At 33.3% G+C, this 24416-nt stretch overlaps 1 protein-coding gene across 1 annotated transcript; it reads right to left on the bottom strand.

Moving 5' to 3' along the window:
* Positions 1 to 9349: 9349 nt before the first annotated feature.
* Positions 9350 to 10639, bottom strand: LOC113395133 (polyglutamylase complex subunit TTLL1-like). Its single transcript, XM_064215846.1, has one exon. It carries the CDS (start codon positions 10637 to 10639, stop codon positions 9350 to 9352), a length of 1290 nt encoding a protein of 429 aa, XP_064071916.1.
* Positions 10640 to 24416: the final 13777 nt, after the last annotated feature.

Below are 24416 nucleotides of genomic sequence, written 5' to 3'. Positions count from 1 at the left end.
TAAGCCCATGAAAATTCTGTGGTGCCAGCCTGGGTTTGAACCCGAAATCATTGGTTAAGATGCACGCGTTCTAACCACTGGGCCATCTCGGCTCTCTCTTTAAACTCACTCAAGGGTAAATTTCTGTTATATATAAAGCAACTTCATAAGTTAAAATTTAAATAGCATTCAATATATTCTTTCACGTATTCGTACATAAATTTGAAATATCCGTGTCGTTCTGCCTCTCGCTTGCATTTAACGACTATTTGTCAACATAACTTTGTAATCTATGTAAATATTGACAGATGAGACATATTATCACGTACAAATTATTTATATACGTTAAATACATTACGTATAAACATAATCGAAGTTGCACATCAATAATTTACATCAAAAAACAAATATTACGATTTCAATTAAACAGCCACAAGCTAAATCAATGTATGATTAAAACATTCATGAGGTCAGCAGAATTTTGAATTGTATTTGAAGTGTATTTTATTTATATATGAATATAAATTGTATTTAAATCTATATAATATACTAACATCTCATGTTTTAATCCCAAAAGGGATTGATTTCTAAAGATACATCATTAGTACACCTCCACACATTTTATAAAGCATACATTTTAATTTTCAAGTCTCTTACTTTAAAAACATTGGACTTTCATACAAACTTCGAAACCCCGTTTTACCACCGGAGTTTCGTAAAATTCTAAACGGATGTACCTACCCTATAAGGAATCTACCTGCCAATTTCAAAATTGTAAGTGTAATCGTTTCTGAGATTTCGTAATTAATCAGTGAGTGGTATTTCGTTTTTATATAATATATAGATATACTTATATATTTTATATATGCATGAAAGGGAAGTGTCATGTATGAAAACAAACGAATAGAAACACGAAGCTCATCTTATCTATATCATATATAGTGTAAAAAGCCTTATTTATTAATTTTTATTTTATAAAAATTAGTTTTAAATTAATTTATTGGTTAAAGTAAAATGTATTATTTTGTATTATGATTGCGGTCCCGCCTCATTTAAAAGGCTGTCAGCTTAATATGAGAGGAAAACCGGAATATTAGCAATAAAAAAAGGCTCTGCTATTCTTTTTTTTTTTCATTTGTCTCATGTATTCGTTGTCAACGTGCGTATAAACTGCGGTCACAAATTGTACCACATGCAATTATCATTACATTGTCATCATGATTTTAAATTTGTATGTGCAGTAAATCCGTTTTACATTCATACGCCTGCGGAATGACGCAGGAGTGGTTTTATCTTGGCCATTGGAGCTTTAATTGAATTTCTGTTCATGCTGTTTTTATTTATCTTTTAATATTCATTGAAATAAAATATTTTCCATTTCTAAGCTTTGAATATGTTTAACTGTAAATTAGTCAATTATCGAAATGTATTTAATACTAATTTTTGCATTTTGCATTGCATACAAGCCCTCATCTACAAATTTACCCCCTTGAAGGGTAAAAAAATCCTATGTTCGTCCTTAGGGTTCGGCTCGCTTTGTAAAAAATTTCATTAAAATTGGTTCAGTGGTTTGGCCGTGAAAGCGAAACAGACAGACAGACAGTTACTTCGCAGTACAGCCGCTATAGCACCACTTGTGTTTATTGTTACAAAAGGGAAGAAACCTGCACGTGTACAATAAAATTAGATGTATGTAAGAGTAATTACTGAGTTTCTTGTCGGTGAGTCTCAGTAAAATCTACATTACAAAACATCGGTATCTAAACTTTAAAATTCACCTTGTAAAATGACGATTTAAAAGTGTTCGCATGAGCTTGTTATTATAATATATACATTACTAGCTGTTACCCGCGGCTTTGCCCGCGCAGAATAAGAATATATTTACAAATTAACTTAAAATATTACGTTAATGTAATACCTCTTTGTATACCACATTGGTGTGTATTTCAACCCTTAGGGTAGAATATCCAGAAACGCTTAAATGCGAATCAATTCATTTTTAATCGGTAGCCAGACAGACAGAGTTACTTTCGCATTTATAATATTATATAATATATAAAATATTTAATATAATATAATAATTAATAATTAATATGGATGAAATATACTCATATTTTTATGTTTATTTATGTATTTTGTCAAACTAATTTATAAGTGCGACTTTGATTATATTTTAATTTGTAAAATCTAAACAGATAAGTTAAGTAACAATTACGGCCTATATTCTAAACGTATGTTTGAAAGGACTATATAACAAATGAATTTTTCGGGCGTATAGCATATACATATATTTATTATAAAACATTCTACGGATACCAGACTGAACGCAACTACGATCAAAAATTGGCACAACATTCCATTAGCTATTATAACAAAAAAGTAAACAATAACACAACGATTTCCCTTTTTCGTTTTTCGGTATTCCTAGTTTTGCTACAAAGCAGCTATTTTGTGTAGTTTTTACGACGTTTTTAATTCAAATTATTAATATACTTATACTAGTTTGATTTTCTAGGACAACAAAGAGCCATAATAACTTTGATAATGTACGAAATAGGTACAGATCGGAATAAGCAACCCACATACACCGCCCTAATAATGCTCAGCGAAGCAAGCAAATTTATGTGCAACCAAAGAAATTTATCATAATAAATGTGTTCCGTATTTGCGAGAGAAAATAGAAAATGGATTGCGGTAGTATAATACGAAAATAACGCTTGTATTTTCTTGTGAAAATAAAAATATTGTCTAATCGAAGAAAATACTCGCGTCTGACATATTGTTACGAGTGTATGTTGTGATAGCTGAGTTTAGGCGTTTATATTGAGACGTTGACTGTTAACAGTTACTGTTGATAGAGAAAGGCGTCATTGAACCAATTTATTTATACATATTAGGAGTAAGAAAACATAAACTTTCGTATACAGCCTACGGAAGCGTGTCAGCGTGGTGCGTCACGGGCTTTGTCGTTACTTAACGCTGGCACTAGGTAGGAGACAAAAGTGACCTGGAATCTCCGCAAGAATAACAGACAGGCTTTGTTTGTGATATCATTGTCTGCCATCGCTGTACTGGCATCAAAAAGTCTTTATACAGGATCAATTTCAGACAGTGAAGTTATGTCAGTCAACGTATGCATCCATGCGATATTATTAATTACTAGCTGTTACCCGCGGCATTGCTCGCGTAGAATAATAATATATTTACAAATTAACTTAATTATTACGTTAATGTAAGACCTCTTTATATACCACATGTGTATTTCAGCCCTTAGGGTAGAATATCCACAAACGCTTAAATGCGAATCAACTCATTTTTAATCGGTAGCTCAAAACTAAAATTTCGAGCTTCTAAATTCAAAATGACGGACTTCCAGGCTAACCTGTCTACGAAATGTCAATACCTATTTTTTCCTTTAGGCCTAAAATATCAAGAAACGCTTAAATTCGTATCTACATATTTTTAATCAGTAGCCCAAAAATAAAATTTCATGCTCGAACTTCAAAATGACGGACTTTCAGACTAACCTGTATACAAAATGTCAACTCTTTCCCTTTAGGCTAACTTAAAAACTTCTAACTTACAAAATGATGGACTTCCAGACTAATCTATATACGAAATGTCAACCCCTATTAAACCCCTTAGACGTAGAATATCTAGAAACGCATAAATACGTATCTACTCATTTTTGATCAGTATCCCAAAAATAAAGTTTCATGTTTCTATTTTTAAAATAACGGACTCCTATTCAAACTATCAACCCTCATTTCACCCGCGTAAGGGTAGAATATGCAGAAATGCTTAAATACGTATCTATACGTATTTAAGCCAAAACTCTTAGCAGCATGGACAATAAAAACCATACGAGTGATAGGGCTAGGACGTACCCCACAGGCGACGCGCAGGGGCAGCACCCGGCTCCTGTGGGAAATGGACAAGGGTTGTCGCACCGGAACGGGCGGGTGCGACGTAAGAAGCGAGCTCGAAGTGTGAGAGAGTTAAGATTGAGGTGTGCAAGTTGGAATGTAGGTACGATGTCTGGAAGAGGAAGAGAGCTAGCAGATGTTTTAAAAAGGCGACGGATAAATGCAGCGTGCCTGCAAGAGACAAAGTGGAAGGGTGCAAGGGCTAGGGAAATAGGAGAAGGATATAAATTATTCTATTGTGGAAGTGATGGCAAGAGAAATGGCGTGGGTATAGTTTTAGATAGTAGGTTGAAAGAATGCGTGGTGGATGTAAAAAGAGTGAATGATAGACTGATAGCGATTAAACTGATTGTGGACGGCATGACACTGAATTTAGTAAGTGTGTATGCGCCACAGTCAGGCTGTGAGGAGAGCGTGAAAGAAAAGTTTTGGGAAGACTTTGATTGCCTGTTGATGAATTTACAGGATAGCGAGGAAGTCTACGTGGGTGGTGATTTTAATGGCCATGTAGGAAGAGAGAGTGATGGATATGAGAGAGTGCATGGTGGGTGGGGATTAGGAAATCGGAACGCTGATGGCGAGGCACTTTTACAAGCTGCCTGTGCCTTCGACCTGGCTATAACAAACACGTGGTTTAAGAAAAAAGAGGAACACCTAATAACCTACAAGAGTGGCCACTACGCGACACAGATAGACTACTTCCTAGTGAGGCGGAGGAGTCTATGCTGTGTCAAAAACTGTAAAGTGCTGCCAGGCGAAGCATTAGTCGCCCAACATAGGCTTGTGGTAATGGAGGTTAAATTAAGTGTCTCCCCCAGAAACAGCCAAACACGGCCCCCTCCAAAGACAAGATGGCGTATGTTAGAGAATGATGAATGTGCTAGTAGATTTAGGAACCATATAGTGGAGAAAATGATAGAAATGAATGATATGGAAGAGAAATCGGTAGATGAATGTTGGAATGAGATGGCCAGGCACATGAGGAAGGTCGCAAAAGACGTGTTTGGAGAGTCGAAAGGAAAAGGTCTGATAGATAGGGATACATGGTGGTGGAATGAAGAAGTGCAAAATGTACTGAGAGAGAAGAAAGTGGCATTTAAAGAATGGCAGGTTGTAAAAAATGTGAATACAAGTTTAAAAGATGAAAAAAAGGAAGTTTACAAGGAATTTAAGAGAAGAGCAAAGAAGGCGGTAGCAGTGGCCAGAGCTAAGGCACAAGAGAAGTTGTACAACTCACTGAACAGCCCTAGAGGCCAGAAGGAACTCTACCGAATTACGAAAGAGAGAGAAAGACGATCGAGAGATATAACACATATCAAATGCATGAAAGATGAGGCGGGTAAGGTGTTATGTAGAGATGAGGAAATAAAAGAGCGATGGAAGATTTATTTTGAAAGGCTTATGAATAAAGAGAATGACTGGAATGGTATTCTCCAAGAGGCACAAGTAAATAAGGGATTAGTAAGAGAAATAAGCATGGAAGAGATAATTACAGCAGTCAAAAGCATGAAAAATGGGAAGGCTTTGGGTCCAGATGACATACCAGTTGAAGTATGGAAGGTGTTAAAGACTGACGGATGTATGTGGTTGACTTTATTCTTCAATAAGTTGTTGCATGAAGAAACCATCCCTCAAGAATGGTGCAATAGTTCGCTAGTGCCCATCTTCAAAAATAAAGGGGATGTACAGGATTGCAACAACTATAGAGGGATAAAGCTCATGTCACATACTATGAAAGTATGGGAGAAGGTAATAGAGAGAAGATTGCGAGAAGAGAGTGAAATTACCCAAAATCAGTTGGGGTTTATGTCAGGTCGAGGGACAATGGACGCTATTTTTGCACTCCGCCAATTGTGCGAGAAGTACAGACGTGCTCACAAGAACCTGCATATGGTGTTCATTGATCTTGAGAAAGCCTATGATAGGGTGCCTCGTGAAGTGTTATGGTGGGCATTGAAAGAGAAAGGTTTGCCTGGGAAGTATGTGGAGTTAGTCCGTGCTATGTACAGGGGATCCTGTACCTACGTCCGATCGTCTGCCGGCAACACCGACCAGTTCAGTGTGGCTGTAGGGTTGCACCAAGGGTCGGCTCTAAGTCCTTACCTCTTCCTGCTAATTATGGACGCTCTAACGGCGGACATACAGGAGGAGGCACCCTGGTGCATGCTTTTTGCCGACGACATTGTACTGGTTAGTGAAGATGGACCTGAGATCCAGAGCAGATTGGAGGATTGGCAACAGAAACTGGAGAATGTTGGCTTGAAAATCAGTAGAACGAAGACTGAATACATGTTCTGTGATTTCGGCGGTCTCTCCGGTCCTGAAGCCATAGCGCTTGATGGCGTGGCCCTTCCAGTCTGCTCCGACTTCCGGTATCTCGGTTCACTCATTCAAGGCGATGGCGAAATAGATCGAACGGTGAAGCATAGGATTAACACAGGGTGGATGAAATGGCGGCAGGTTACGGGAACAATTTGTGACCCCCGTATTTCCCTTAAACTTAAGGGGAAGATCTATAAGACCATGGTCAGACCTGCTGTTCTATATGGATCAGAGTGTTGGGCTATAAAAGGGATGACTGAAAGACAATTGCATGTGGCGGAGATGAGAATGCTGAGAGGAATGTGTGGTGTTACGCGAATGGATAGAGTAAGGAATGAGTACATAAGAGGAAGTTTGAAAGTGGCACCGGTAACCGAGAAACTATCCGGAAACCGGCTGTCTTGGTATGGGCATGTTATGCGGAGGAATGAGGACCATGTTGTGAGAAAGGTTTTGAAAATGGATGTGGATGGATATAGAGGTAGGGGAAGACCCAAGAAACGATGGATGGATTGTGTGAAAGACGATATGGTTAGAAAGAATGTTACTAGTGAGATGGCGTCCGACAGAGAAGTATGGAAGAAGAAGACATGCTGCGCCGACCCCAAGTAGAGTTGGGATAAGGGCAGGAGGATGATGATGATGATGCTTAAATACGTATCTACTCAGTTTTAAACACTATCCAAAAAAAAAATTTCATATTTTTAATTTAAAAAATAACGAACTTCCATACAAACTTTCAACCCTTATTTCACTCCTTTAGGGGTAGAATTTCCAAAATTCCCTTGTGTGTTAGTTTATAAGTGTACAGCCTAAAATATAAGTTTTATGCTTCTAGTTCTAAAAATTCTAAAAATGACAATACTTTCAACAAGTTACAACCTTTCATCCCTTTTTCAACCCTTTATAGCACTTTTTTCCAAATAAAAGTAGCCTATGTCCTTCAGGCTCTAGACTATTTGTGTACCAAATTTCATTTAAAACTGTTTAGTAGTTTTGGCGTGAAAGCGAGACAGACAGACAGACAGAGTTACTTCCGCATTTATAATGGTAGTATATAGATTAACTTTGTTTGAATATAAATACATGTAGGTACCTACAGATTTTTTTATTATAAATCTAACCTAACCCTTAATATATTATACTACCCAAACAAGATAATATTTTATAAGGCTAAACTAATTACTTATTGTTGGGCGAAGATTTTTAACAAACAAAATATTTATTAATTAAGTCTGCTCATCTATGCTTATAGACGACGGTAATATTTATATATTAAAATATGACACAAAACCACCAAATTCACGAACAAACTAAGACATAACAATTTAACCTATTCTATAATGTATATAGTATCTCTGCAAAGTATAAAGATTTTTTACGATTAGATCGTATTAACATATCTTATCAGATATATTACGGAGACTTAATACATTGGTTATTAAAAATAGCATTGTAATCGCGAGCGTTTTAAATATTATTGTAATACGTGCGCACGCTTGCAGTCATTCAATACTACAGCGAGCGGCACGGCTAGCGACGCGGCTTGTGTAAGCTAGGCCGCGACCGACTGATATGACCAGTATAATTTAAACCCTATTTCATATGATTGAATACATTGATGAAAGCTCATCATCAATGGAAATTACAAAATCTCAGAATCTTTCAGATTTTTTAACTTTGTTTTCACGTTAACTGTCAATTATAACCACTTTACAGGCTACAGTTAAATAAAGTTTCAATCAAATCAACTTAACGACATTTTTACAATAAATATATAGATGTATTTTTCTTTAAATTGGCATATTTTTTTTATTTGTTAGACATGCCTTTATGTTACCCCGAGTTTACTACAATATATCAGTGAAAATCGAATCCCAATCAGCTAAGCCGATTCTGTGATTAGCGGTAACAAACGAACAGATAAACAGACAAAAAATCTTAAAATCATGTTTTTGTGATGTATTGCTTTAATAAATACCGCCAGTACTATTTATTTTCAACTATCTTTTATGAACAGATTTCGATCAGTTACGATTTTATTATATATATAGATTTCATTGTGTTTGTTCAAAGAAACTCGAAATAAATAAATTTAGTATTTTTATTTATCATTTGCTTTGCAAAAAATATCGGAAATTTTAGCCTTCAAAATAATTTACAATGCACCCAAAAATAGGAATCTCGTAAGTCAAGTCCAGTTGTGTTAAAAGTATATTTCACGTCTCAAATTCAATAAAGCACACCCGATAGCAAGATACAGCTTCATTTAGTGAAGAGAAAATTTCGCAATAGTAAAAAATATTGTTCTAGCTCCGTCCAACACTGTTCTGTCGTTATAAGTTGGCTTGCGGGCCGATCGTAACTCAGTGCACACGTGCTGACCGAACAATCTCATTTCATCTTCAGCCGTAGATATACTTGATTTTTAAAATTAGTTTAAAAAATACAGGATTTAGCCAGAAATTTTCATATAAAATATTTATTTTAATCCTTTTCAAAAGACTGTGTATTAAAAATTTGGTATTTTCAATAAGACCACCTATATGAACAGATTAAACACATTTATGGTATATATACTTTTTTAACAACTATTTTCTTTTAAATAAAGTATAACGTGTAAACATTTCATATTAAAATGTTTTTACTCGACTTGCGAATATATTTAAGAAAGTTTAAAGTGAACAATATCAAAATTCAAAAGTCACTTTTGAATGTTATTAACGTTTGAAATTGTATATAATCGTAAGGTATTTAAATAGCGTTTTGGGATTACATCATATTATTACAACGCCATCTTGCTCTCTTATTTATTATTTGGCCACAGATACCATAAAGATTTTTGCGCAACAATATTGTTTTTAATATGTAGTTTCACCAATAATCATATTTAAAAAATAAGTAAATTATTAACATTAATAAAAAAGTGAAGACTGTTGTTTTTTTTTATCGAATATATATTTATTAGTAAGTTTGACATGATTTAAAAGTATGGCATTTTTTTTTTAATATAATAATTATGATATCTTTACTATATTATTAAGAATAATCGCTTGTTAAAATTTAAACGAAATAAAATAATTAATTTAAAGTAAAGTTTTAGTCAGTACTTGAGAGTTATTTTATGTGTTTCGTTTAACTTTCAAATCTTCATTCAGAATCAAATCTTCATTCAGAATGGAATCTTCATCGATTAGTATTTCAAAATCTCTTAAAGCATTAGCGTCGGGCGTTTTGTTCCAACGCGCGTCAGGAATTCCGCTCGGAGGTAAGACGACGGATAAAATATTATCAAAGAGATTACATTTAAGTATTTCATCATTCATCGTTGTCGCAGTCATAGAAGGAGAAGCGTTAACTTCAATGAGCCAGGGTTTTAAATTGTCGTCGATAATAATATCATAGCCGTAGCATTCAAAGCAATGACGATCATTCGACATAATCGGAGCGACCGCCTTGAGCGAGTGGACTAATATCCAATTTATGTTTTCAAACAAACGTGTTGTTACATGTTGACCTCTCGTGCCCTCTAAAAAGAGTTTCAAATTTTTCAGACTCAATTTGCCTCCATGTTGACTGTTATACTCTTCGCCGTGTTTCTGTACACTAACATTTGTTATGTGAATGTACATATTGTCAAGTTCCGAGACACTTGAGTTGTATTTTATGGAACAAAATCGGCAAAATCCGTTCCGAAACATATAAGCTTTTAAAGGACGAAACGATGTCACTAGAACGTAAATCCTCAAATCGAATTTCTTTCCGCCGATCAAAAGCGGATTATCTATATATCGCGATATAATGTACATATCTTTGCTGGGTAAATTATTTTGAATACATTTCTTAGATTCTCGAGACCATTTCTTAAGCTTGGATAATTTGTTTATCAAGAAAATGCCTTCGCCCTGTGATTTGCCGCACGGTTTGATTATCCATGTCGACTGAGGAAATCGATGGTATTCATCAACAAAACGTTTATAGTTTGAAGGAAGAACATACGTTGTAGGAATAAAATCTAAATATAAATATCGCGTAACTTTATGGGCACTTGGAAGCGTTTCTTGAATTTTCTCCGCAAGTGGGTGACCCGCTTTTTCGAGGTTCTTTTGATAGCGATATATATTTTTCACTAACAAATCTTTGCGTACTAACTCGTAGTGATTCGGGAAATGGTTTATTAACTGTCTGTCTTGAAATCTGTATCCATTTTCATGATTGAAAAGGGTACGGCAGTTGAGAGTATTCGACCAGTAAATATTCCACTCTTCGTTCGGTAAAACCTGCTTCCAATCGCGTATTTTAAAACTATTTATAACTATAGACTTATCAAAATCAGTGGCAAATTTTAATCGCCTATTATTCCGTTTATTTAATATACTATCACTGTCTGTACATTTTTTGTAAAATGTCATAATAAAATATTTATTGTTATTGTATCAAAGAGTATATAATCGGTTCGTGTTATGTCAAATTCACTTGTTTGTAATTCCTAGAACCATTACAATATATATTTATTCAATATATTCTATATTATATATATTTCAGCAGACCCGGCCACGCGTTACTGTGGCTACGTTATACGTTGAATTATATTGTTGTCTTTAGTTAAAAAACCTTCTTTTTATGTTATAGGGGATAAACGAGCAGGAGGCTCACCTGATGGAAAGTGATTACCGCCAATGGACATCTGCAACACTGGGGCGGCTTGCAGGTGCGTTGCCGGCCTTCGAGGAAGGAGTACGCTCTTTTCTTGAAGGTTCCCAAGTCGTATCGGTTCGAAAATGGCTGGCGAAAGCTGATTCCACAGAGTGGTATTTGTTGTTTTTGTTGTTCTTTGAAACACGCGGAATATGGTACAAATTACATGTCATAATATTAAGAGGTTCAAAATAACAATGTTTTTTTATATACTCTTAGATAAAGAAAATATACGAAAAAATTAAATCATCTCAAACAAAAACAGTTCTTTTATAACTAACAGTATCTAAAACGGGATATTTACCATGTTTTTTATTTTTATTAAATATCCCGTTTTAGATACTGTTAGTAATAAAAATAACCATGTTAATTTAAAAGTTCTTTTATAGTTATTCTAATTTTTTTTTTTATGGCATTGGTTGGCGGATGGGCATATGGGCCACCTGATGGTAAGTGGTCACCACCGCCCATAGACAAAGGCGCTGTAAGAAATATTAACCATTCCTTACATCACCTATGCGCCACCAACCTTGGGAACTAAGATGTTATGTCCCTTGTGCCTGTGATTACACTGGCTCACTCACCCTTCTAACCGGAACACAACAATACAGCGTACTGTTATTTGGCGGTAGAATATCTGATGAGTGGGTGGTACCTACCCAGACGGGCTTGCACAAAACCCTACCACCAAGTATATAAAAATTATACAATGTATAAATATGGTGATGCAACATTTTATTTTAATGAAAATGGTCGGTACTACCTTCTGCCACAATAAGCTTTAAAATTTAATTACTTTTTAAAAAACATCTGTTATTGAATAGCTATATTCAAAATTTTAGTTGATTTTTTAAATTAATTCACAGCAAGGGTTCCGATTTGAAATCCACGCTTATTATTATAATATGTCACCTAACGATGATCCAGTTTACAAAGTTTGTTTATAAACCATAATATATTTGAGCTCAACATAGTGAACTCTATAATTTCAGGCGATCAATATCATTTATCTTTGTATAAAACAATGTATTAAAATAAAAAAAGGTAAAATGATAAGTAAAACGTATATAATTTAAGCGTTCTAAGTTTTGAAGCATGTTTTGTGGGATACCCAAACGCAACCCATTAGACTCCATTCAATATGCAGATAACAGACTATTTGCAATGCAATCACACTATGAAACATCGCCACTTCGGATCAATATTGACTTTCCGAATGAAACCGCCAGCCGAGCTCCCCGGCATGTTCAAACACTCCGTTGATCGCATGATACAATAATGTCTGTACTACGTCGTATATCGTTTTCCATTTTTGCTTTATCATTTCTGAACACGTGCTGAGAAATTACAACGATACTTACAAATGTAAAAAAATTACGACCAATATGTTCCAATATTTGGCCAATGTTGGGTTGTTGGCTTGGAGTTTTTTGACCACGCTGCTCTAATGCGGCTTTGTCAATCTGTTGGAGCGGCTATCAAAATATGACACTTGACAAGACGTCGATATTAATTTCGATTTAAGCCACGCGCTAAAAACACTCGTCGCCTTTTCCATTTTAATTTTGATAGCACAGTGAAATTTTCTCACAGATATAACACGATTATATGGATTTTTTTCCAATAGAAAATATTAAATAATATAATCTGTGCAAACGAAATTTTTAATACGTTGGTTGGTTTACACATTGAAAATTATAAAAATAACTAGGGATTATGGATTGTGTAATTATTATGTAATCCTCATTTAAGTATTCCTTACCATATTAAATCATTTGTACGCTTTTGTTTATTTACTACCCTATTATCACTCCTTTTTTTCCGTCCTCCCACTGCCCGATACACATAATTCACAACGTAAATACGATAACGTTATGCTACTTTTTAGATCGTATGTAATCTATTTTGATCTGTTATATTATACTGAAGGAAATTTGATTTTATTCCACTTAATACTAAGGTATTCCAATTAAATATAAAATCATAATTACAATGAAAAGAAACCTAATTAAGCTTATTAAACCTATATAATAACCCTTAAAATTGTGTAGGCATCTTGTTTTTTTAGTAACAGACCGAATTGAGCTATTATTAAAATTTACTTCCGTAGGATTTTTATAGACGCTTCACATTAACTTATATTTATAATTTAAATTTAAATAATATAATAAGAATATATGTTTGTTCCACTATTAATTATACTAAAAGTAATAGTTATTAATGTAATAAATAATATCGATATACTCAAAATAAAATATATTCCATAAATATTCTTATATACATTCATATTTATATACAATTATATAATCGTTAATGTTAGATAATATATTAAAGCATCTACTTTTTAATACAATTATGTATATTTGGAAAATAAAAAGCACTTGAAAAAAAATATTCAGCCCACTCATTTGGAAGGTTATATGAATATTTTGTGTGTTTGAATAGTTCGATACTCCGAAACAAAGGTTAATAAAGTATGACTCTACCTGACCTCAATTAGTACAATAAATAATTAAATTAGTTAGAGTAAAACTTCAGAATCACTCCTTTGTGTTTCAGTATTTTGGTTTTAACATTTAAGTTTACGCATTAACATAACGATCCGGTGAGTAAAGCCTATTCTAAACTAAGTATTATATAATGACGGATATTTTATAACTAAATGAAGTTTCATAATTTTATGTATTATACCACTAAACACCACATAAACTAAAAATACGAAAAATTTCTTTAACATAAATCTTTTTTTAGAAAAAAATATTTTGTGTGTCTCTTTGTAACATTTATTGTTTAGTGCCTTAGCGAAGTTCTTTACGCGGCTTACAGTAGTTACAGAGTTATGCACTCACGTGCCCTTTCCTTCTCTCTCATTTCTCTGTATCTCATTTTATCGTATAAAGTTATAAATAATAGTATTTGAACTTATTTTATGTATTCACACATGTAATTCACACGAAATTTTTAATATCAGTTTTGGTGTAATTTAATTATATTCAAACGTACACAATATATAATAAAATACACAATATATCAAATTCAACTACGTTACAACTGGGTGTTCGATATCTCTCTTTTTTTTAAACTTATTAGATGCTATTTCGATTTTATTTTTATCTTCATAAAACTCTTACCATGAGTGTTTCCCTCCGGCTCAAGGGTCGTCACTAAATCTTACGGCAATCGCGACTGGCTTGGAGACATATTAATGGGTTTACCTGGCTGACTGTAACGAATGAGGCTACATCGCCGCTGTTGACCCGATACCTTGACAACGAAGGTTATTTGTTTAGCATTTGCTATACGGCTCTGTATAAGTTGAACGTACCCTTTTTTTAATACATATGACGCTGCCAAGAAATCCAAGTGACTTGCGATTACATTTTTTTGCAATCTTTATATTAAATAGGTTAGAATAAAACTAATTTACGAAAAATATCCGTATACCCAGTTTTATCAAAAGTGTTAAAAATAAACAAATTAAATTGAGGTATCCCGGGACGCCGGGCAGATGTGAAACTCGATGTTTTAACCATTAAATAAATATGGAGCAAAATAAATAATAACATAGCTTCGAAAAAATGTATATTACTTATCATTGGTATATATAGGTAGGTATGTATATAATAAATCGATGCCATGGAGTAGAGAGGGGATAACGGCAAAAGAGAGCCGCTTGCGGTCACAGCATCAGTTTTACACGTATTATACGAATACTAACGACCTGCCCTGGCTTCGCATGGATCGCAATGCTTATACTATATATACTACAGAAAGTCTTTATATACAACGTTCACACAACGTACGGCTTTTTTTATCATTAGACAATACATTATGACGACCTCCGTGGTCGAGTAGTGTGTACACCGGTTTTCATGGGTACGCCACTCCGAGGTCCCGGGTTCGATTCCCGGCCGAGTCGATGTAGAAAAACTTCATTAGTTTTCTATGTTGTCTTGGGTCTGGGTGTTTGTGGTACCGTCGTTACTTCTGATGTCCATAACACAAGTGCTTTAGCTACTTACATTGGGATCAGAGTAATGTATGTGATGTTTGATGTAAGGTTTTAAGAAAAGGACTTACTAAGGGAAGGTAAATAAGGTCCCCCTTATTATAACGAGTATAAAATATATTTCAACAACATACTATAAATCAGAATGTTATGCTCTTGTAGATATTCCTTGAAGCTTTGCTGAAGTCATACAACTGTTTGAGGAAGTTCTTAATGTTTGTTAAGTTTAAAGATTTGTATCTCCATGAGAATTTGTTGAAATGAATGCTGTAGAATAGTATCTCTGACATTTCCCGTAACTTTGTAACTTGATTCGTTCTAGAGTTTGTTTTAATGTTCTTTCCAAGCTTTAACGTTCCAAATATTTGCAATGATATGAATACTGCTATGATGATAATTAAAGAAATATTTTGAGGTCGTTATTTGTTTATTATATTTGTTTTATTTATTATTCACAAAAATCACAAATAAAAAAAAACATCTTGGTGGTACTTGGGTAGGTACCACCTACTCATCAGATATTCTACCGCCAAACAGCAGTACTCAGTATTGTTGTGTTCTGGTTCGAAGGGTGAGTGAGTCAGTTTAACTACAAGCACAAGGGACATAACATCTTAATTCCCAAGGTTGGTGGCGCATTGGCGATGTAAAGAATGGTTAATATTTTTACAGGACCATTGTCTATAGGCGGTGGTGACCAATTACCATCAGGTTGCCCAATTATTCGTACGCCAACAGATCATAAAAAAAATATTTAACTGGTATTAATAAGCGAGATCAAATTCGGAATAAGCTATTTGGCAATATCAAAATATTACAAACTTACATTTAAAACGACTTGTAGTTTACCCATGATAGAACTGCTAGTGCTTAGGTAGTACTAAAATAATTTGGCATGACAAAGATATTACATAGAATTTAAAATTTACATATACCATTCAATATGGGTCGTGTATTGTATGATTAACGTGGAAAGGATTTGGCAAACTTTAACGGTCGTCTGCTTGACGCCCATACTCTTTGGGTATGTTTTTTGTTGGCGGGTTGACTTTCCATCAGCATAGGATTGGCGACCTTAAGTAATCAATTTACGTTTGCGTTTAACAAAGCTGTCACCCGCGGCTTAATACGCGTTTTAGAGGATGGTCATCAGGTCAAGTACTTCGTTGTACTTCCTTTAAGTTCAAACTTGCTTCATACCAAATTTCGTCAAATTCAATTCAGTAGCTTAGCCATGAAAGACTGACAGACAGGCAGACAGAGATACTTTCACATTTATAATATTTTTATAGACAGTTTTTGAACTTGGCATCAAATTGGATTACAAAACATTTTCGCTCACCATGTTCTAGAAGCCCTGTCGGTTAGTTTACGTTTACGGCTGTGTTGATGATGATATTATTTACCTATTTTTTCAGTGACATCTCCGCTTATTACAAATTACACCACCAATGCTCTGCAAATCCTGGGATCTGAAATTCTTTGTATCCGTAAATACTAACCCATTTATTCTCTAGACTGCAGTACAAAATATTGATGTTCAACGGTATTTCATATCCCTACTAATATTATTAATGCGAAAGTACCTCTATTACCTCTTCACTCTTAAACCGCTGAACCGATTCTTAGTTTGAGTCCCGGGAAAGGAAAAAAATTAAAGCCGCCGGTTCAGCTAGTTATTTATAAAACTAGCAACTATTGTATACCAACTGAATAATAATATTCTCTCAACGCTTATTAAATCTCGTTTATAAAATACAAATTGAATTGCATTTAAGAAGACTTGAAGATGGTCTTCGAAATTCAGTAAACAATCTCATATTTACGTAAAGCAGCCAATACAATGCTCCTGATTCGAACAAACAATCCTCGGTATTGGTGTATAAATAACGTTAGCAAATACTATTTGAATTTCATTCGTTCATTGAAATTCAAGTTGATGATTATAAAGGAACGCTCTAAGTCCGTTCGTTCGTAAATTCGTCTTCGATGTTTTATATTAATGATATTGTTTAATTTTACATATGAAATAATACAAATTTTCTTAAAATACTACACTGACCATAACTAATATTCAATAAAAAGTCCACTGTATTCTGAGAAGAGATTATTCGGCTACGTAACTCCAATGCGGATTGGTTGATACATGATGCAGATTTTCAAGCGACACATTCAGTACTCACGATGTTTTCCTTTACAGCCAAAATCATGCAAATTGTTTTTTTTTTAAATAGTTTTATCCAAATAACCCAAGAAACGATGGATGGATTGTGTGAAAGACGATATGGTTAGAAAGAATGTTACTAGTGAGATGACGTCCTACAGAGAAGTATGGAAGAAGAAGACATGCTGCGCCGACCCCAAGTAAAATTGGGATAAGGACAGCAGGATGATGATGATGATGAGTTTTATCCAAATAAATGGAACTAATTTCCTTTACGAATTATACAATATTTATTATATTATTTATCTTTCTTGTAGTAATCCGAAATTAAAGATCAAATGGATAATTAAACACAATCAATGTGATTGGAAACACATTGAACATAATGGAATAATTTATAAGTAATTTGTCAATTTAATAATTTATTTAATATATTACATACACTTTATTGCACACCACGACAATTAAATAAAAAGACAAGACAGTTAAAACAAATCAAATCAAACAATAGATGCCATGAAACGTGACCTTATTACCTTAACTAAGATATTGTAATATCAGTATATTATAAATCGCTCAACTTTATACAATAATTAGCTATTGCTCGCAACTTCGTTTGCGTAGAACTTGAAAATATTTGTAGTCTAAGTTCGTCGAGGACCTGTTTAAAGTACATCACGCTATTATCAGTAAGAGTGGAACAGAACGTTCGGCAAAAGTAAAGGGTCCTAAAATCTCATTATGTGATTTATTAGTAATTGATTATTATTTTGTTGCGGAGTTATTTTAAAAGTATTATAACTATATATTTTAAGATATGTATTGAAATGACGTAAAGATTTTATAAATATTTTGTTTGGTTGAAAGAGAATTAATATTATGTCTATAAAACACTCACAATTATTTTTTATATTAGAATTAATTTGATTACAATTAAAAAGGTTATAGTGAACTAACCTTAATGTTAATATGCTGTCGCTGACTTTTAGTTAAATACATTTATAGATTTTTTAATAAATAAGGCATATAATGTCACAGTTTTGCTTATTGCTATGTGTCATAAAAACATAATATTCAATTGAACCCGAGTGTTCTTACATAATATAAAAGCTAACAGTATACTCACATAGCTCATTAACCCGTCTTCGAACATCTTACCTATTAAAGCTAGTCGCCTACCATTTTCCGTATACAAAGGTCTCAAATAATCCACCGTAAAGCGCTCGGAGTGCGCCTAACTACTGACAGGAAAGGTCTGAAAAGGAAAGGCTAAATAGCGACCATTTGTTCGTCTTGAAAGGGCTCGGCAGCTTAACATAAATAGACCTTTAGAGCACGTAATAAGACACAGAGATATTCAATACATCTTATAAAATCCAGATAATGACTTTTCTTAGAAAATAATTTTTACGTTTTTAATTTGGTAAAATGTTACAAGGAATAAAATGTCGAAATTTTGTCGTGGCATTTTATTTCCTGGTTATAGAAATTCTTATTTGGTTTTTGTACAAATTTGGTAGATGATATACGAAAAAAAATTGTTCATTGAGATTGCCTTCGTACTCTTCGTATTTCCTACAACTAAATACATACGAGCAAAAGTTCAATTAAATTAGGTACATTAACGAAAAATCGTATCGTCACTATTTCGATTTATAATTTACACTCACTAGTAACTAAATCATGCACCGTGTCTCATATAATTAGGAGGCTTAGTAAATTACTTTACCGTTAGAAATTGATGATGGAAATGGTGGTTCAGACACATTAAGGGTATTTTAGGCTAAAATAATAATAAAATTGCACTCAAATTTGTAATATTATTCACTTTTTTTTTTAATTTAAAGTAAAACGTAAAAGCTAGTATATTGGTCACTGCTGACTTAAGGCATGATGCTCATTTTACCATTCAGATCTAAAAGGTGGTGAACTTTTAACTAATTTTTACTTCACGTATGCAGATTTTCTTAAAGTGTTTTTGAGATGAATTATAAACACAAGCCATTTAAGCAAGGAAATTCAGTGATGCTTTAAACCACTGTTCTAACTTGTGGGTAATCTCGGCTCTCAACTGTCCTTTCAGTCACTAACAAACGTAGCAAATTACCTAAAAAATGTTAGTAAAATAGAAACTAAAAAAGAGCGCAAGTATAGGCATATAAAAATGAAACGTGTAACATTCAGAGTTATTACTTCTTTTTCTACTTTTTTTATTTTATCAATTTTATTCGATATTCAAAAGTGCTCATACGAAATTCCTAACGATTTTAAAGTGGTTTTGACGTTTTTTTATTGTATTATATGATTCGTGTATAAAAGAAATACATGTTCCAGTTTAGCTTGTTAATACTATACGTAACTGCATTTGATAGTTTGACTATTATGAAAAAAACAATAAAGTTACGTTTTTTTTATTAAGTTTAAAATCGATACCATAGTTTTTAAATACTCGTACAATGATAACGTCACGTGACTCCCTTTTTTAAGTCACTTAAATATAACAAAAAAGTATGATTACCTTAAAAACCCAAATTGACAAATTCTGGATTATTATGTATTATGATTATATACATATATATATATAATAAGAGGAAGGATAAGATAAATTATTTGTAATGGTAGACGCAAAAACTACTCGACCGATTTTAAAAATTCTTTCATCTATGGAAAACTTGCAACACAGTAATCCCGAGTAACATGAGCTATAATTAAATACATTTCCTACGAAAATAGCAATAATGTAACACAAGATGTGAAGAAATTGTTTATATGTATGTGGGATTATTGTGAGTGAAACGTTTTAAAAAAAAACATATTTCTTTAATAACTTCGGAATCAAAATTAACACGTCTTACATCGGGTTACATTCTATGACAGCTGTCTAGTGTCATCGTACTTATAAAAAATAAATCGTCTAGTAAGGAGGTGTAACATTAAATAGTTAACCTAAATATCTTAGTATACCACATGTATATGTCATTGTGGCTTTTACTTTGAAAACTATTGATAATATTATATAAAATATTGTAATACATTTAAAACACTTACAAAACAGTCAGCAAGTCTGTTACAATTACGCAAAAATAGCCTTTTGTTCTAAATCAGTCCGATAAAACAAGAATACTCTGGAAATTTTGATATTTGTATCATAGTTATTAATCTTTATTCAATTAAATCTATATCTGTAAATAATATAAAACAAAGTCACCTTCTGACCTTTGCTTTTAAACCACTCGACAGATTTTGATACAATTTTACTAATAGAAAGAGCGATAAACGAGTAATATTCGTTTGTATAGTATAATATTTAGTAAATTAATATCAAATATGTTTTTTATAAATAAAATTATATTTGTGAATTGTCGAAATATTTATCGGTAATAAGGTAAAAGGGGAAATTCCCGAAACTCGTACCCAGACTGACTACAAAGCCAGTTAGGAAAACTCCACTCTCTCCTCCACATGGAGAAATATATATATAATTGTAGGTAAAATTACACGGTATTCGGTCAGTATCATTGTATTAAACACATAAATTAATCACACTGGTGAAATTATTAGTTTTATTTTTATTCCATAGGTTAGTGGACGAGCATATAGGCCACCTGATTATAAGTGGTCACCACCGCCCATAAAAAATGACTCTGTAAGAAATATTAACCATTCCTTACTTCGCCAATGTGCCACCAATCTTGGGAACTAAGATGTTATGTCCCTTGTGCCTGTAGAGTACCTCGCTCACTCACCCTTCAAACCGGAACATAACAATGCTGAGTACTGTTATTTGGCGGCAGAATATCTGATGAGTGGGTGATACTTACCCAGACGGGCTTGCACAAAGCCCCATCACCAAGTAAAATAATCTAATATTTATCGGTTAAAAGTAGTTATTTTTATTCCGCGCTGTATATCATAATTTTACGTTGTGTGTGTGTATGTCTATCGGAATACAACATAAGAATTAAGTTGAAAAAAATGATTGGTGAGTGATTGGACCCAAGATGGACTTGTTCAAGGTCATTTAATAGTGAAAAGTAACATTACCGAATAAAGGAACCACAAACATATAACAAAGCTGTATTGTTATATACAAAGTTCTCGGATAAGTAAATTCACACTGTTGAATACAGCATTTGTGCAACTTGCAGTAAGTTTTGATACAACGAATATGGAATATACAGGCTGTTCTAAACACCAAATATCATTTATCATAATCAGACTAGCGAATTCATGATAATGAAATAATAACATATTTTTCACTGTTAGAATATAAGACAACGATCTTTTTTGTACGATGATGTAGTGTCATGTTTCACATGGGGCTCATTAAGAATAATGAGAAGAGAATAGAACTCTCAAACATGATTACTCTGCAATGACGTGTTTCGGTTGTAATAATCTGAGCCAGTAGTATTTCCAGCGTCATATAATAAATTTGTATATCTTTATAATTTAATTGCTAGAAAACAGGATCTACTGATATTTTTACCGGTTGTTCGACATTCTAAACAAAGAACTTGATTTTGACTATATTATAAGTGCTAAGCGAATGAGTGCTATTATTGTTGGTTCTGAATTTTAAGTTACTAATTTATATTTGATGTTTACTGCTATGTATATTTTTTCACTTTTTATCTTAATTGAATTAAAATTTTATTTTCTTGCTTAAAGCTTAGTGTATGCTGTGTTCTCCGATAATTGAAGGAGCACACAACTTGTTACCCTTATATTGTTTAATTTTTGAGAATATGTATTTAGTGTGTATCTTTTGTTGAAGACTCGTGAATTAAATAAATAAATAAATTATGGAACACACTGTATCGTTAGCTTAAGGTATAGGGAACTTTAATGAACCGGTAGCGAATTATAATAATACTACACCTAAGAATTTTGGAAGTTCATACATCTATTTGTTTATTGTTTATCTTAAGTTTCTGAACGTTCGCGTAATATATTCCACATTAATTATTATTCTCGAGCTCGTCAGCTTGGCAAATTCAACAGTTTTTAAATTGATTGCTGTTCCATCAAAAATTTCTAATGTCAATATTAGAACAATATTATATTTTTTTATAAATGTCATATAAAAATGTATTTTGCAATTTCGCCAAATTATATTTTGCAAAATTCGCAGAAATTGACTATGATAAAAAAACTATGGCGTTTTCTCCATAGGTATTCTTTTCAAAGTTCATTCACCTGCCATTGATCATCACAGAGACATTTACTTGTACAGAAAGGCCGAATACCCAGTCCAGTTACTGGAATCCCACTAAGATCAATTACACAAGAAATACAATAAACGCACAACAAGAACAAAAAATACAAACAAAAATTAAATTCCTGAAATTTTGATTGTGCTATCCGGAAAGAGAATCCTACAGGAAAATTAAACTACTAAACACAATCAAAATAACAGAGAGATACATAAACAGCACGGACAACTCGTCTATAGAGATGAAAATAAAAAAAAAATAAAGAAAAAACAGTTTTATTAAAACTTTATAGCAATTATTTCGATTACATCATAATTTTATTTATGTTTTACGTAGTTATCCGTTTATTTTATAACAAATGCACGCTTGTATACGCTAAGACTCCAAACAGAATGGTTGATCGAGTTTTTTTTCCACATTTCGATTTACACAGATTGATTCGATTATGTATAAAAAGGAAAATGGGATGAAATAAACGGAATGAAGGAGCCGCGAAATTGTGTCCAAGATTATATGACAACCAGATTGTGCCAAGCGTAGGAAATGTTTGTTTATTTTTATCTGTTATTTTTTGTATTTATTTTGATATCGGACGACGAAAACTAATGTTACAATATATTACGCGCCAGTAAATAATACAAATATAATAGTATAAAATATTCTTATATGTTTGATAATAATAAACGTCGTGTCTTATTCGACTAGTAGATTCATTCATTCATTCATTCTTCATTTATTCATTCAGCTGCACGTTCTAAAGTTCTGAGTTCAAAACCCGAATTAGGCCAACGTTTTTTTTTATCTAAAATGAATAATTTTCTGTAGTAACCCGGTTTAGGTGATTTTGTGCCTGCCAGGGAAACCTCTATGAAGAGGAAATAGAACGTGTACCTGTGTTGGACTTATCTAAGTGGATATTGTTTTCCTTCATCGGTGAGCACGTGATGAATAATTGTCTAAACACATGAAAATTCAGTGATACATATCCAGACTCGAATCTGCAATCTTCGGTTGAGATTAACGTGTTCTAACCAATTGGCTATCAAGGCTCTTATAAACATATAATATATCTCAGTTGGGAATGTCGACTGCTGATGAGGGTTACGTGACAAGATCCAAGAGGTAAAGTCGAGACATGTCTCTTTATCGTGAATGAAACGTTACTCGGTGATTCGAGGAACACCGATTATATTATTTTGTTAAAGCAAACACATTTTTGAATACATTCTTATTAAAATAAATACAAAGAGAAAATCTAAAGAAAAATACATTTGTGAGTAAGTTCAGATGGCCCCGTGGTTTTCAGACAGGGTTTGAAACCGCAATCACAAGCACCACAGTATTTTTTTATGTGGATAATCTGTGTACAAACACAGTCATCTCGTGCTCGGTGGTGAAGAAAAACATCGTGAGGAAACCTGCATGTATCGATTTTAATGAAATTTTTCCTCATGTGTTATCCACCGACCCGCATTGGGGCAGCGTGGTGGAATGAGCCCCAAAAACTCTCCTCAAAAGGGAGAGGAGGCCTTAGCCCAGCAATGGGACATTAACAGGCGGTCAAAACTATAACAAAAAAAAAACTTGGCATTCTTATGCCAAGATCATATGTAGATCTCAAAATTCTTTATAGAACAGCAACAGCATAAGTTTAACTCACTGTTATATTTTTATCTAAGAGTATTAGTGCAAAAACCTTCATTAAAAGTATAACACCTCGCCTTATTGCCTCCACTGGTGACAGGAGGGCTGGTTCGTTTTTTGCCCACCGGATCGGAATTGCGATTCAACGGGGAAATGCTGCTAACATTCTTGCCGCTATATCATGCGGTCATGTTTTGTATAGTAACTATTTTTAATTCTTATTCGAATATAGTTAGGCCTAATTGAATAAAACATCTCATATAAATAAATGTTAGTAAGTTAAATAAATATATAACATATTAATTTTGAACTTTTTATGCGGAAATTTATTGCTTTTTACACTTTGCAAATCAAACCACTAGATATATTACGACAATTTTAAGTAAACGCGTTAATTTTTTAACGCAATTACGCGTGCGTTTTACGACTAGCATTTATAATGGACGAATAGAAGGGTT

This window comes from Vanessa tameamea, chromosome 9 (assembly GCF_037043105.1).
Source record: "Vanessa tameamea isolate UH-Manoa-2023 chromosome 9, ilVanTame1 primary haplotype, whole genome shotgun sequence".
Taxonomy (NCBI): Eukaryota; Metazoa; Arthropoda; class Insecta; order Lepidoptera; family Nymphalidae; genus Vanessa; species Vanessa tameamea.
Note: the sequence above shows the minus strand (reverse complement) of the source record. Positions and strands in the feature narration are given on the sequence as shown.